The sequence below is a fragment of the Berghia stephanieae genome, chromosome 12, assembly GCF_034508935.2.
Source record: "Berghia stephanieae isolate SIO BIC M18660-M18661 chromosome 12, UCSD_Bste_1.3, whole genome shotgun sequence".
Lineage (NCBI taxonomy): Eukaryota > Metazoa > Mollusca > Gastropoda > Nudibranchia > Aeolidiidae > Berghia > Berghia stephanieae.
Genome location: NC_088371.1, coordinates 27320444 through 27336745, shown reverse-complemented (window position 1 = coordinate 27336745; position 16302 = coordinate 27320444). Strand labels below are relative to the sequence as shown.

Genomic DNA, 16302 nt, shown 5'->3' with positions numbered 1-16302 from the left:
CATGTCATCTAATAAACCCACAGATATAGAATTTTAAAAATTGTAAACTCCAACCACAGCTCTATTAACTGTTAAAATTGCCAGGTCATGCGATAATTATAACACATAGTTTAATTTCATAGAATGGATCGATTGAGTACCAGTGAATGGCATACGTAATTTTTAAAATTCAATTACTGTGAAATGTTCAACATCGCTGATTTGCTTAAAATTCGTGGTATGATGGTATGATTTACTAAAGTTAATAAACCTCATTATGAGTAAGTTTGAAGACGGCGATTATTATAGGTTTTAAATGGTGATGCCATGAATATAGTTGTTCTAATATAGTAGAGAGTCATTGACATCATTCATTATGAAACAAAGATTGAAGGACATACATTAGTTCTAATATACTTTAAATTCACAATGTGGTGTTCCTGATCATTTAGCCTCACTGTATTGTTGATGCCCACTGTCGCCTTTACGGTGACCACCACCACCAACACCACTATCCCCCGTGTCTCCAGTACAACTAGTATCATCAATATCACCACCCCCATCCCCATGCCTGAATCACTACTACTACTGTCGTCACCATCACCACTACCACTGTTCCAATCATCAGCAACACGATCACAATGTCTTACTTTTAAAAAACAACAGATTTGGCCAGAAAACTTGTTCTCATCACCAAAAACTCTCAAACCAGGAGTTGGATTGAACAGGGTCATTTTAATTGATCGATATCTAAAGGATGAGCTTTCTGGCTAAAATTTTAAAAATTAAATGTGTTGATTTTTTTTTCTGAATACGGCTGCAGTTATTACCACAAGCATTAGCCCCATCGATATCATCACCATAATTTTCAGCAGCACCACTACTACATTCTATCCCTAACTACCAGCATCACTTACTTTGTTGCCATCACCACCGCCAGCATCATCTACCACTGATAATAGAATTAATTGAACCGTCAACCAAAATGTCGCTATCCCCAGTTCACCCCACTCCGCCACATTAAAGATATCCTCTCATTTAGACAAAAACTGGCTAAAATCAAAGTGTGAAAAATATCCATATAAACTGGGCTGGTCATGAAAGTTGGCCACACGTGATAAATATAATAATACTATAGTCCCTGTATTAGCATTCCACTATACTATCATTATTATTATAACACTGTACTGGCCATTGGTTGTGTGAATACAGATAGAAATATATAAATGGATCTCACATCTCTTCAGTGCTCTGGGGAAAAAAGTTAAAATTTGGCCAGAAAACTCATTCTTCAAACATCAATCGAATACACGGCGTCTAAACTGCACTATAAATCTGACCGTTTAGTTTCCCGCTGTTCCGAGCGCCGACGTAACCTCACCCAACAGGTAACCGGGGTCAACAGCGGTCAGCCGATATCAATTCCCAGAACGTAGATTTGACGTGCATTGGGTGATACCAATGGATGATTTCCGTACCAATTAACCTCACGATCTTCGTGACGATGCAATTCCACTTAAAATGCAAAGAATTTTCGCAGACCTCCTCTTTCCATCGGTCCAATTTTTATTTCAATATCTCCAGTACTTATTCCACAAGCCGTGATTCAAATTCACCTATTTTTCTATAACATTTAAATAAAATTACTTGTAATTACCTCAGGATTCTAAAAAAACGTTGCTATAAACTTCAATTTTTTTTTGGTGTGATTCACAAGGCACACGTTTTACTACGAAATGAGGTAAGTTTCATTTACTCTTCAGTTTTCATTATTTTGTAACGATTATTTTTCCGCGATAGGTCAGGTAATAATGATATTACCTCTTTAGCCTTGTTCTTGAAACGTAATATTTCGCTGCGGTTTTATTGTTAATTATATTTTTATTTTTTAAATTTTTTTTCAATGATGAGTTAATTTGATTTTTTATTGCATAATTTGAATTATCTTGCTAATGTTTAATTTTAAATGACATTAGCTCAACTGCTTGTTAGAATTTTCCTGCCCCCCCCCCCCCCCTTTCTTTCACCAAATTGGGTGAAGTATTTGGTTTTTCTTTTTCCAAATTTTATGTACGCTGTTATGTATGCATGGATATGAGAAGTAATACAGAGTGTTTTAAAACTCATTTTATTCATTAATTCACTATATCATTGCTTACATCGCTCAGTCAATTTTGAATGTTCTCTTACAGCATGGACCACACAATTGCAAGTCATTACCAAGCAGTGAATTCATTATGTAGGACATGTCATGGTATGATTTGTTTAACACAGAAATAGAAACGTGCCCGCAAGAAACCATTTAAATGTTCAAATTATTCTAATGACATTCTTTTAGTCTATGGGATTGACACGGCATTGGACAAGCAAGGAACACACTCATAATTTATGTGTAAAAAGTACACATTATAAAGCACATTGAACACACGACTAATTAGCTTCTTTGTATTTTCTCATTGCCAAGACTCTAATAATAAATAAATCAACCTTGAAACGGGTTGCACTTGCATGTTTGATATCGACAGAGTAGAATATAACAACAAACTCCAAAACGCAGGAGAGACTTTCAAATCTCATGCACGAGCCACTGACCCTCAGGATGGTCCTATTGCCTCTGAATTGGACAGAATACCGCATTACACAACAGGCTTACCACAGCAGATCATTCATTGGCAACCACTGCCACAAATACAAGAAAAAGTCTTCACTTACAATTATCCAACAAACAAAGAACTGCACCCACGATCCACTCATCATTGACGACGCATGCAGTATTGGATTAATTTTCGACAATATAAACAAGGCCTATAGTCATGTGCACAACTTTATTTGACACACAAAATCAATAAAAGCAGACACAATCCAATATATTCAAAGTGCAATAAAACATTTTACGGATACATACAGAAAATATTTTCCAGACAAAATAATCCCAAAACAACACCTCCTTGAGTACCACTGCATACCACACATCACTCAATATAAGTTTAGACTTAGACTTCTTGGAGAACAAGGCACAGAGACCTGTCACCAAACAACAGCAAAATTGGAAAAAAAGAGCATCCGGCATTATCAATGACATGAATAAAATGCGATTTGTCATCAACGCAATGCAGTTAAAGACCAGCCCCAAACTACACTGACGAGTTTGAATGCTCGTAGCGGATATATTTTTGTTGAGGAAAAATACGTTTTTTGTGAGGAGAAGTATTTACATCTTGTCTTTATAATACATAAAATTCAGACAAATCCATAGCAACGTTTTTTTTTTCTCTAATTTTTGAAATGTTGCACCCGCTATATTTTTTGTGTAATTTGTTACCGTCCATTGATAACTTATATTGAGAAATCTAGTAATACTATGAAAAAATAAAAAACACACAGTAAAAGTAGAAAATATAAACTTTTATACCAAGTAGTGATATTTCAACTCATTCAATATGGGTGTCTAACAGACAATAAAACAAAACATTGTTCAATTGAGTGAAATGGCAATCCTCGTTAGGTAAATTCCTCTCGGTGATTGACCGCTCACCGTGACCGGGTCAGCAGGTGTCAGGAACGGGATACCGTCTCAACTAAACTGTTGTCGTTGTGTACGCTGTGAATAATATGACCCTCATCTTGTCAAAAACTCTAAAACTGAGACTTCATCTTATCTAAAACTCTCAAACTTAAACCTGAAAGGAAGTCCCAGGTTTGAGAGTTTTTGACAAGATGAGGGTCATTTTAGTTGATCAATATTTGAAGGATAAGTTTTCTGGCCAAAATTGTTAAAATGGCTGGGTTTTTTTTCAGAGTTTGACAGAACTGTGGCTATAACATTACATGCATCGTATTATTTGTGTTGTTACCAACAGCTTAAAGTACCATGACGTTTGCTTGATGACTTTCTCAGATTGTAGAATGATAACAGTTGGCAGCACTGTGAATAGACGTATTGTTCTTTTGGTTGTTGGGGAATTTGACCTGATAAGTCGTTAATCAAAACCATATGGCATGAGTCTCAGAAAAATCACCCTGAACATTTTTATAGGGTGAAAAGTTCAGTACTATCCCTGTATTAAGTGTGAATTTAGAGGGGGTGGGTTTTTGTCCCATTGAAACAGAAATCATATGTGCATGAAAATAAAATATCAAAGAATATAGTACATAATAATAGTTAAAGATTTTAACGCAAATGAATAGCAAATTATTACATTTGGTCATTTTAATGGAATTGTGACGGTACTGGCAGTAGCTTGTTGACCCCTGCTCGCCAGGTAGAATGACCTTGTGACCCACTGTCGGTGAGAGCAATGTACCCTACAACTAAAAGTCAAGCTATATTTCTCTGTGAGCTACAAAAGATGAAAATATAATACAAACCAATTGACACGCGTGCCTTAAATCCCTTTCCGGTGGAGCTGGAATCAGAGAGGAACCTGACATACATCACAGACCCAGTGGACAACACAGAAGAAGGTAGAACATTACCACATATACGGCCCCCAATCGGTCGGGAGAAGGCTGTCCCACCATCACGAACCTCAATATAGTCCCAAATACAACTATTGAGAAAATAAGGAAGTTTGCACCATTTTACACATAAGACAAAATCTATTATGAACAATTAGGACAAGAATATTGAAATATTTTGGGCACAAAGACAATAACTCAATAACATAAGACATTCTTGAAGGAAAGATGAATGGAAAAAGAGACAGAGGCTGCCGGCCAACAAGATCATGGATGGAGGAGATAAAGTATGGACAGTTGGCAGAAAAGTGAAGCAAATGAGTATTGTGAATAAAGATAAAACGTTAAATTTCATTCAGCAGTGTGTCCTAAAAATATAGTGAAAAACAATAATAAGGTAGAATTTCAGTTCCAGTTTATTGACAAAGAAGAATGGTGTTCAGTCTGTTGATAAAGAGGAAACCACAAACATCATTTGTTTGTTTGTCTTTACAGGTTTCACAACGCTTCTCACACATTTATGTCACTTCAGCACCAATAAAAAAGAGGATGTCTTCATTTCTCTTTGATGTTTATAAGTCGAATCTGTTATCCTTTTAAAGTATACAAGAGAAAGGAAGACAAAAGGAGTTAGTTCTAACAGGGAACGGAAGTAGAGCCATGAGCAATCCATCCATTTGTCTAGTTTGAAACCATCTAAAGTCCCAACTAGACATCAACATTGGATCCTACCATGAGGGGGCACTCAAATATGTACAACCAGTAAATTTTTTTAATTGGGTTTTTATATTGCGCAATATCTACTAAAATGAGCTCAAAGGGGTTCCAAGTTGAACATATCGTAAGGGGCAAGACATGACCTCTCTGAGGTAATTACAATTTTTTTTTTAATGAAGTATTAACATGATAATACTTATTATATTTAATCTAAAAAATAATTTAATAAAAATCTAAAATGAACTTGATTACACCTACATAAACCTTACTTACTTGCCATGGATTTCAATGTGAAATTCTCCCACAAAATCTAATTGAGCTCTCTGCATGTTGGGTGTTATGATGATCCAGACACAGTCCACATGATGTGGGTAAAGCCCAGGGTAGTTGGGAGACATGATCAGCCTGTAGTAATCAAATTTAAATTATACATAAACAAATGTTTATACGATTTAATATAGCACAGGGCAGGTGGGCTGTTTGTTGGTGTTTTAAAAAAATATTTAAATAGTCTTTTTTATGTCCTGTGGAGAATTTTTAAAAAATTCTCTTAAAAGCACTTCAAGAACAACATAAAACAAAAAGGTTTAAAGTAACTCATGAAAGAGAGACAAACTACAATTTTCTAAGACACTAAGAGTCATCAATTGAAGACCAATTTTTTCTACACTCTGGACAAAGGCTGCCACTAGTTTTATGACATTAAGATAGAAAGATATTTCCAACCACAATCAGACTAATAATATTACAAAAGGTCCCAACACAAGTATAGCTTTAAATTATTAAACAAGTCTGCTGATTTAATTAAATATTAATCAAATTCTAACTTTATTTCAAAATAAGAAATGGTCAAAATAAAAAAAAAAGGTTTGACAATAAATTGAAGCTAGTAACACGTAAAGACTATACAATACACACAAACAAATCTTGTCTCAGGTTTTGCTTCTCCTTTTCTTGTAGCGGCATTGGTCTGGCTTCATGTGAAGATGTGTCGTAGGGGTACTTCTTCACTATTGATCAATCACAACCCAGCAAATATTAAGAACAACCATGCTTCTCAAATGTATTCACACATAACACATATCACTATCCTTTTGTGTCTGGTTAGAGATCTGACCAAACAAGTTTCAAGGCACCCAAATAGTATCACGTTCTTTTATAGAGATGTGATATTACAACATACGTCTCTTTTTACTTTGGCACTGAACAGAGCAATACAACCAGCCAGCATTGAATATTTTATAACACAGTTTTGGCCTTCTCTGTGTCATACTTTATTGGGACCCAAACGTATAGGAGCAGATCGACCTTTTCTGTTCTATGATTTTAATGATCTCTTTTATATTGGACTGACATTGCATAGATCAGCCTTCTACTCTATGCTATGACTGTTTTTCGGTCACCCGTTTGCAGACTTACACAGTACGGTAACCTGCACTATGCCTTGCTATTTTCCGGCCCCAAACGTTTCTCACACAACCAACCCTGAATTGTGCGATCAAGAATAGCAAGTGATGATTTGCGGCCTGCCATGGGTTTATATATCATGGTGAGTAATGCTCATTAGAAAACTGAGAAGGGTTGTTAACACAAGATAGCCTAACAACAGGTTTAAAAATAAACAACTTAAGGTCGCATTAAGTTAGTTTCCCATTGAAACAAGGGTGTTCTACAGTAATGTGACAAAGGTATTGCAAGCTGCCTTACACTGTTTCCTCCATGGAAACAGCTTCACCTTGATATTTCAAAATTTGATCTTATTTACTCCCAAACCTATTACATTGATAAATCAAAATCAAAATCTTGAAAAATAGCAATAAGCTTTGGAAAAAAATAGACATAGGAGATTCTTTTGTTTGTTTTGGGATGGCGCAAACTGTATTTTGTTCCTTTTTTTTATGCATGTCATTTTTGCTCAATACTTTTTTACACTAGTCCATAGTGTCAAGCAACTAAGAATTCATGCATGCTACAAGGTGGTGAGAGGAAGAATTGAGTTTGACACTAGAGATATAGGATTATATAATGACTTCCACTGGGTTTGTGCATTTAATAGCTTTTTGTTGTTACAGTGTGTTAAAAAAGTGAATTTAAAGACAAAACAAAAAAGTAGTTACCCTGAAGGATTCTCTCGGCTCAATCGGATGTGTCCCCCACAGGCTACAGACTTCTCTGAGAAGTTGAAGGAAAAACCTTGTGCAACTCCACTGCTATCTGAGATAAAGGCCACATCCAAAAAGTTACTACTTGTCTCTAATGGTGAAGATGGGGCGGTGTTTCCACAATAGCGGCCATTTGTATTGGTAGGGCTACTTGTGTTTCGATACAACGGAGGGGCATCAGCACCAAATCCATTGAGTAGCTGGAGAAAACAAATTGAAGACATGGTAATTCTATTTCAATCTTGTGACCCATAATCTCAAAACAGTTTTATGTCAGGGTGTAACTTTTAGTTTTTAATAATAATAATAATAATAATAATAATAATAATAATAATAATAATAATAATAATAATAATAATAATAATAATAATAATAATAGACTCTTACAGAGTGCACGGTAGGCTCAACCATGAGGCTCTTGGCACTTTTCATCAACATAAAAAAATATCAAAGAAAATACATGAAATCAAAAAAGAAATGTTTTTAAGGATTTCTTGAACACAGAAAATGATTTGGACTCCCGAATGTTCTGTGGAATGGTGTTCCACAAAGACAGACAAAAATGAGAAACGGACCTTGTTTCCGCCTTTGTACGAATGAGGGTGGTGTCATTGGAGGAATGCAAAGATCAGGTTGTGGAATATTTTTTTAGGAATTCTTTAAGGTAGAAAGGAGCAATGTTTTCCAGACAGCGATAAACTGAAACACATGCTTTGAATTTGAACCTTTTCCAACAGATAGCCAGTGAATTTTTTTGGCCACACCTCTGCCTTTGAAAGAACAATCTGGCAGCATTATTTTCCAAAACACCAAACAACAGAGCACTACAGTACTCCAGCTTTAAAAATAAGAGAGAAACGACAAGTTTCTTGGTAACATCCTCAGAAGGAACTGTCCAAAAGATCCAATTTTTTTCAACTGATATATTAATGACCGGATCATTGTTTTAATTTGGTGGTCCATCGACAGTTCTGAATCTAAGACTGCTCCAAGAATTTTTACATTGTCAACAATATCTATTGACACATCACCTACTTTCAATTTTGTCTCGTTCCAAAATCTTCTGTTCTCTACATACATCATCTTCATTCAGCCTTAGCCTGTTCCTAACCATCCAATTCCTTACACCCAATCCATATTTTTCACATGTACTTATGACATTTTGTAAGTTTTTGATTCAGATCAAAACAATTATGTGTCATCAGCATAGTAGTGGTAGGACAGGCCAAAGCCCCTGAACATTTGAAAGTGGATGTATGTAGAGAATGAGGAGCACAGATCCAATAAAAATTTGATCAGAATTCAAACTATTTACAACTACAATTTGTTGTCTACCTAATAAATAACATTTAAACCAACTGAGTGCTGTACCAGAAATGTTGAAAGTTATTTCTAAACATTTTAACAGTAAGTCGTGATCGATAGTGTCGAAAGCTGCTGATAAATCAAGAAGGTTAAGAAGTGTGCAGGTACCCTTATCGATGATTTGAAGATCATTTAAAACCCGGACAAGAGCAGTCTCAGTTGAGTGGTTTTCTCTGAAGGCAGATTGAAAGATTTCTTCCAGAAATTTATTTTAAGCTGAGCTAGAAGTTCTTTTAGCTTTTCAAGAATGTTTGAAAAGAAGGGGAGGTTAGAGACAGGACGAAAGGTTTTTAGATTTTCTTTGTCAAGATTAGTTTTTGACAATAAAGGTTTAACATATGCAATTTTGTAGATATCAGGCAAGACACCCAGTTTGAGTGATTTATTCATGATTAGAGTGATGGATGGTTTTCATTTGTTTATGCATACATTTAAAATATCAGTTTTAATTGGATCTAATTCATAGCTTTTTGAAGCAGCCGAGTCTTTAACTTCACTCTTGCTGACTTCAACAAATGGTGAAAGACCGTCACCCAAAAACAAACAGTTTCTAATTCATTTCTAATCAATTTTATTTTTTCTTTGAACTATTGTCCAAAACAAGAAGAATTAAAAAATGTTACTTCTCTTCAATATGTTTAACCAAAGTCTAATATATGTTGTTCAGTAAAAATATACGTTGTTCAGTGAATTTACATAGCATTGCCTAGCATGGATTTGAAAAGTGATTTTTGTTATATCAAACAGATCCAGATACCAATTACGGCTAGGGGTGATCGAGGGGACACTGATAATCTTCATCTTAAAGTGTGACCAATTCAAGTTTCTGAGCTATTGGATACAGATAAAAAATATAAAAGTTTGTCATGGTAAAAAAAACAAAAACAGCTAAACTTTAATCTTAATTGTGGAAATTCAATTTGACTCAATCCACCCCATTAACATCAATGAATGTAGTCTATTTAGCTATTGGAGTGTCAGATTTTGCAATTCTAACCATTTATACATTAAATTTAATTTCTTGTGTGGCTATGTGGTCTTGTGGTATGACATTCGCTTTAGGATTGGATGGTCATGGGTTTGAGCCTCGCTCTGTGCATAATTGAGTCCTTGGATAAGGCTCTTTACTCCCACTATCTTACCATACTCGGGTGTAAAATGAGTACCTGGCCATTGACAGTGTTGTCCCTGTCGGAAAAAATTGTAATATTGCCCAACAGGCATTATGTCCTGTTCTAAATGTTGCATGTAGCTGTCAGTCAAGGACCCTTTGTAAAGCGCTTTGTGCATGTTTAGTGGATATTGTGCTTTATAAAGCTCATGTTTTTTAAAGACTCTAGCTCACTCCAACATAATACAGTTTTGACATGATGGATTGCATTTACCGACCTGTAGATAGTCATTTTCACAAGTTCCACTGTCAGCTATGTGGAATTGTGAATTGAAATTAAGGCCAATGGTCTTCCCAGGCCGGACCATTACATGCCAAGTACAGTTGGTATCAGACGGATAGTTGTTGGGATAGTTGGGACTGGAAATTGTAGCCCCAGTGGCAGTCTGATATGATCCACCACAGGCTGTGGAAGAAAGTAAAGAAGAAAGTAAGTGTGAGAATCAATGTTTGTTTTGTTTATTTTGTGTGTGTGTTTATTAAAATTTGTTTTCTGGGGCACAAGAATAGAGCAGTGACCATAAATTCTCAAGAATGTTCCTGTTGTCTACAGCAGTGATGGCCTTCCTCTGCGATGTAGGAGAAAGTTAAGGTTATTTCTGTGAGTAGCAACGGGTTTTTTGTTGCTTTATTTTTCTTGTTAGTTTTTTTTTTCTTTATTCTTTCTCTTCTCATGGAAGATAGGGCTGTGAACTCATCCTCTCAAGGTTGTCCTAACAGCTGCAACACCGATGGCCTCTCTCTGGAATATAAACCCCATTAAGCATTTTTATTTCTTATAAGTCCTTCCCCTCTCATCCTCTAGATATCGATACCAACATTGCTGCCACACCTGGGAGATTGTTGGTTAAAAATTACACCCATGACAAGTCCATTCCTTGCTGTTGTATGGTGGCTTGAGCGCCTTGCATGATCCGAAGGGCTATACCAGTAGGTTCAACCATACTGGGAAGGCCAAAGGGTAGAGGCCAGACAAATATGGACAGGACAGATATTGTCCGCAGACTTGGATGACAGACTGTCCACGAAAAGAAACTCGCACAAGATAATCAGCGCTGAAGATGGATGTGCTGGGCCTCTGGCGCACAACGACAGAACAACGTATTACACTCAATGGTGGTACGACAAACATATTCATGCTATGGTGCTTTGCCTATCGAGACCCGCCAGGACAAGTGCTGGGCCCACCCACAGCAACTGGTGGTCGCCTCTCTCGGATGCGAGGAGTCAGGCATCCAAGAAGAGATGAAGCTACTAGCCAAGATGAAACTTCAAAGCCTTTTTCAATCCTCCAATGGAATTCCAAAGGTATCTATAATAAGAAAATCCCTCTGGTGCAATATCTACATACAGAAGGAATAGATATTGCATGTATTCAAGAGACGCACTTGAACCCTAACATGCAATTCAATGTCAGGGGATATCAAACCTTCAGGATGGATAGAGAAGGAAGGCACAAAGGAGGAGTTCTCCTGCTTGTAAAGAACAACATTCCGGCTTCTGAAGTACAAGTAGACACAAACAAATAGGCAGAGATCAGTAGGACAAAACTCCAGATAGAAGTAGAAGACAAAGAGATAATCGTGTGCAATATGTACTGCCCACCTGATAAGGAACTATTGCTACATACATTAAACATCTCTGAGGAAAACTGTATCTAAGTGGGAGACCTAAACAGCCACTCTACTAACTGAGGATATGAAGATACTGACAGAAGAGTTGATGAAATAGAGGACTGGCAAATCGAAACAAATATGGTCCTAATAAACGAATCAGGAGACCCACCCTCTTTTTACTAGAATCCTGATTTGGCTTTTGCAACTGACAATATACAGGCCTGTAAATGGTTGATGAAAAAATTGTCGGAACTTTTTGAACACGCGAAAATAGACACAACAGGACAAAAATATGAACACAACACAGATATGACACGTCAAATGACTAGTCAAATCATGTCACTTTCCCCTACTTATTTATGACGAGGTCCTTTTTTATGGTACCAAAAAAAAAAATCCCAATTATTTGAGGGCCCAGGTCTGAGTTAGTTGTAAAATGAAAGGAAGAGAACAATTCCTACCCTTTTGAAGGATGTGCATCTCGTGCTTGATACTGGAAGCTGCGTATTTCGCTCTTGTTTGTGTTAAATGTTTACGCTTATTCTTTCGTTTATTTGGATTAATTCTTATAGAAGAAGAAGAAGAAGAAGAAGAAGAAGAAGAAGAAGAAGAAGAAGAAGAAGAAGAAGAAGAAGAAGAAGAAGAAGAAGAAGAAGAAGAAAGAAGAAGAAGAAAAGAAGAAGAAGAAGAAGAGAAAGAAGAAGAAGAGAAGAAGAAGAAGAAGAAGAAGAAGAAGAAGAAGAAGAAGAAGAAGAAGAAGAAGAAGAAGAAGAAGAAAGAAGAAGAAGAAGAGAAGAAGAAAGAAGAAGAAGAAGAAGAAGAAGAAGAAGAGGAAGAAAAAGACAACGACGACAAAGAAGAAGAGGAGGTGGTGCGGTCGTGTGAGAGCTTTCGAAGAAAAATAATAATTTCGCATGATTTTTTTTCCGTCTCACATCCGGATGGCACCAAAAAATATAGGGAAAAAGATATGAAAACCGGAGATATGCATGTGTGTCGGTAGCAAAATAGAGAGAGACCTTCCGGTCCAGTTCGACACACTTCTGTGCATGCGTTATTTACTGACTAGGTGTGTGTGTGTGCGAAGACAACTCGCGCGAACCCCTCTCTCGCTGGCTGTGGCACAGTAGCCAGGAAGTGAATACATCCATGTCTAGTGGAGCTTGTAGGTGGCATGATAATATTATAGCTAATGGATAGACGGCAAGTTTTGTTTTGTCTTTGATGCGACAAATAAAAAGTTTTTTTGTTTTGTTTTTTTAAGTCGGCATTTGAAACGGAATAAAATCTAATTTTTTCAAGGAACGAAATAAAAGTCTTTTATTTTCTTTTTATATTGGTTCTGTACTTGGACATTACGAATTTTATTTTTATTACAATTATTTTTAAAAAATATTAGCACTTATAGAGCAAAATCGTACTGTCGCAAATCCGACAATAAACGGAAGATTTACAGGCCTGAATATTTCCAACGTTACAGAGAAGAACATTTGGGAGGCAGTGATCACAGACCAATCAATATACCACGAAATGCCAAAACAGCCAACTGGTAACAGCTTTCTACCCTGACTGATCAGCACAAAAAAAAAAAATTCAAGAGAACGACATAAATATCAATAGAGTAGCGGAACACCTCAATCATGCTGTCTTGAAAGCTGCAAAGGAATCAATCCCTCCATGGGCTCTGAAAAACTACAAAGCATACTGGACACAGCAACTCCAAGAACTAGAAGAAGTGTCAACTTCAAGAGAAAAGGTAGAAGGAGACCCAACAATTGGAAACAACATTGCCTACAAGGTATGTGAAGCAAAGTAGAAAAGAGCTTATAAGCAATCTGCAAGGGCCAGCTGGAGAGAAAAAACGGAAAAGCTCAATTTGGATAGGGATGGAAAGAAACTCTGGAAACTGGCAAAGGCACTAAACGGTAAATCAACAAAATCTACACCAATTACTCTGGAAAAGGAATCCATAATGCTATCAGGGAAACAGGCAGCCAACCGCTTCATGGATAATTATGCAGAGGTCAGTGACAACTTCTTCTCAGATGACAGGAACAAACAGAAAGGAAGAAATGAGACATACCCGGCCCTGTCTGGAGACTGAGGACAGTATGACAGAAAACATACACATGAAAGAGCTCATAAAAGGCCTAAATAGCCTTAATCAATGTAAATCACCTGGACCAGATAACATAAATGAAATTATACGGCACCTAGGAACAAAAGTCCAAAAGAAACTGCTAGGAATATTCAATAACAGCTGGAAATCAGAAAAAAAATTCTCAAATATGGAGAGAAGCAGACATGGTGCCTATCCATAAAAAAGGCAAGAATGAACACAAAGCCATCGACTATATCCCCATCAGCCTCACAAGTTGAGTAGGGACATTGATGGAAAGGATTGTTAACACCAGACTCTCTTGGTGCCTAGAAAAGAACCACATTCTCGCAACTGAACAAGCAGGCTTCGGACCAAACCGCTCCACAGAGGACCAAGTGAAATATGTCTCACAAAAAATAGAGGACACTTCTCAGGAGAAGAAACAAACTGTAGCTATTTGGATAGACATGGAAAAAGCATTCGACACAATATGGAAGGAAGGACTGTAACTTAAACTCAACCAAATTGGAGTGAACGGCAACATGAAGAAATGGATTTCATAATATCTCAACAACCAGGAAGCGAGGGTATATGTAGTTGGAACCCACAACCACAAGAGGATCCTTAAACAGGGAGTTCCTCAAGGAGGCATTCTAAGTCCAACACTCTTTCTACTCTTTGTCAATGGCATCGCAAAGGATCTTCCACGCAATGTACATGGAGTCATGTATGCAGACGACCTTGTGATCTGGTGCTCTGAAGAATATACCACCACAGCCTGCTACATGATTCAACCAGCCCTGACAAATTTAGAAAACTGGACAAAACATTGGTTCATAAAAATAAACGAGGCTAAAACCACCTACACCATCTTCCGCCTTTCTCTCAAGGACCAAAAGATAACATTAAAAATTAATTGCCAGTCACTTCCCCAAGAAAATAGCCCAACATACCTTGGAGTTAAAGTCACCTTTGACAGAAGATTGACCTGGAAATCACAGACAAGTAAAGTTGAGGCCCAAGCCAAATCACGACTCAACCTTATGAAGAAATTAGCTAGTTCCACATGGGGAACAGATGCTTCAATACTTCCAGAGATGTACAAGGAAGGATTGGGCCAGCTCTTGAATATGGAATAACTGCTTGGGGCACTGCAGCCAGATCAAACTTTAATAAGCTGGGCAGGATTCAAAATCAAGCATGCAGAATTATCACTTGAGGCATGAGATCCACCCCGATCCAAGAACTTGAATCAACATCCCACCTCAACTCCATTGAGGATTGTCATAAAATCAAGATATTGACATAGGCAGCCAACTATAGAAGACTTCCTGACCATCCAATGAACACCATCAACTAGAAAAAAACTAAAGAGGAAGAGCTTCAACCATCAAGCAAAAGCACTGGAGAGAGAACACAGAATTGACAAGCTGAAACCGAAAGAAATCATCAATTTCACCAGAATACCAATCTGGAAAAGACATAATCTGCCACAAATATGCCCCATTATTCCACAAATCGAGAGGAAAGACACTCAATCCCAAGATGAGAGAAGACATTACACACTGCAATACCTGGACACAAAATTTCCAGGAGATGTCTGGACTAGAGTGTACACAGACGGCTCTGATGAAAATGTTATACGTAATGGAGGAGCAGGGATTTACATAAACTATCCAAATGGCATAGAGGACAAATTCTCTACCAACTACAGAGCTAAAGTAAAGGTATTAAGAGAAGCTACAACTTGTCTTGCAAATAATCCAAACACAACACAGAGGATAGTAATCCTGACTGATGCCCTTTGGGTGCTTCAGAAGCTACAAACGTTTGAGCTCAAAGTTAGAGAAATCGAAGATCTTGTTGCATCCCTAGATCTACTATGCAGGTCCCATCATGTCGTCCTTCAATGGATACCATGAAGTTGAAGATGCAATTGCTATGGAAGGAACCAGATTGGTACAGGAGGATGATGCTACATTGTATAAAGAAACAAACATAAGCTCTCTGTTCTTGACTTGTTGGAATGAGCAGCATCCACACTATAACAGAAATGACCCATTTTATCAATTGACCAGACAAGAGCAGGTCATAATCTTTATGCTGCGAACTGGTCATAAAAGATTAAACCACGACCTCCATACAAATTCAAGGTGGGAACTTCAAGTCAGTGCCTCCGTAGAACAGGAAGTATGACATGTGAACACATCCCATATAACTGTCCAACCCTTACTGCCCTAAGGAGAAAATACTGGCCACCAACTGCCCCAACCAGTCTGAGGAGTAAGCTCCACAGAAGTCTGGAAGACCTCCAGAGGACAGAAACCTATCTCTACAGCTTCAGTGATTTGTACAAATAGTGCCTCTTGCAACTCATGTTCCCAGTCTTGACATAAAACAGGATTGAAAGTTGGGGAAGATTATTTTTCCAAGAATCAGACCTCCAAACAAACAAAAATCCTGCAAATAAAGTTACATAAAAATCCATTCTTGATGCAAAAGTCTATACTAATATTATAGTAATGTCAAATGGTAGTCAAGATGAAGCAACAGTCTTAGTACTTTTCATAATAACAGTTACAATTTAGTTGAATGTAAATAATATTAATTTCTCCCTTTCACTCTCACAATAAAAGACTTGTTTATTCTTAAGTTCTTTTTGATTACTCATTAACACCAGGATTTTATTCTTCCTGCAATCTCCAAAATTTTAATGGCTAAATGATCGGCAGG

General features: G+C 37.1%; 1 protein-coding gene across 3 annotated transcripts in view; it reads right to left on the bottom strand.

Moving 5' to 3' along the window:
• Window positions 1-16302, bottom strand: part of LOC144958147 (cubilin-like) — a 232482-nt gene that overhangs the window by 78554 nt on the left and 137626 nt on the right. For all 3 annotated transcript variants that reach the window (XM_078889900.1, XM_078889901.1, XM_078889902.1), the window contains 4 exons: window positions 10071-10258; window positions 7272-7516; window positions 5428-5559; window positions 4348-4529 (listed from right to left, as the gene is read on the bottom strand). In XM_078889900.1, the coding sequence (XP_078746026.1) occupies window positions 4348-4529; window positions 5428-5559; window positions 7272-7516; window positions 10071-10258 (747 nt within the window). The remainder of the gene's footprint in view (window positions 1-4347; window positions 4530-5427; window positions 5560-7271; window positions 7517-10070; window positions 10259-16302) is intronic.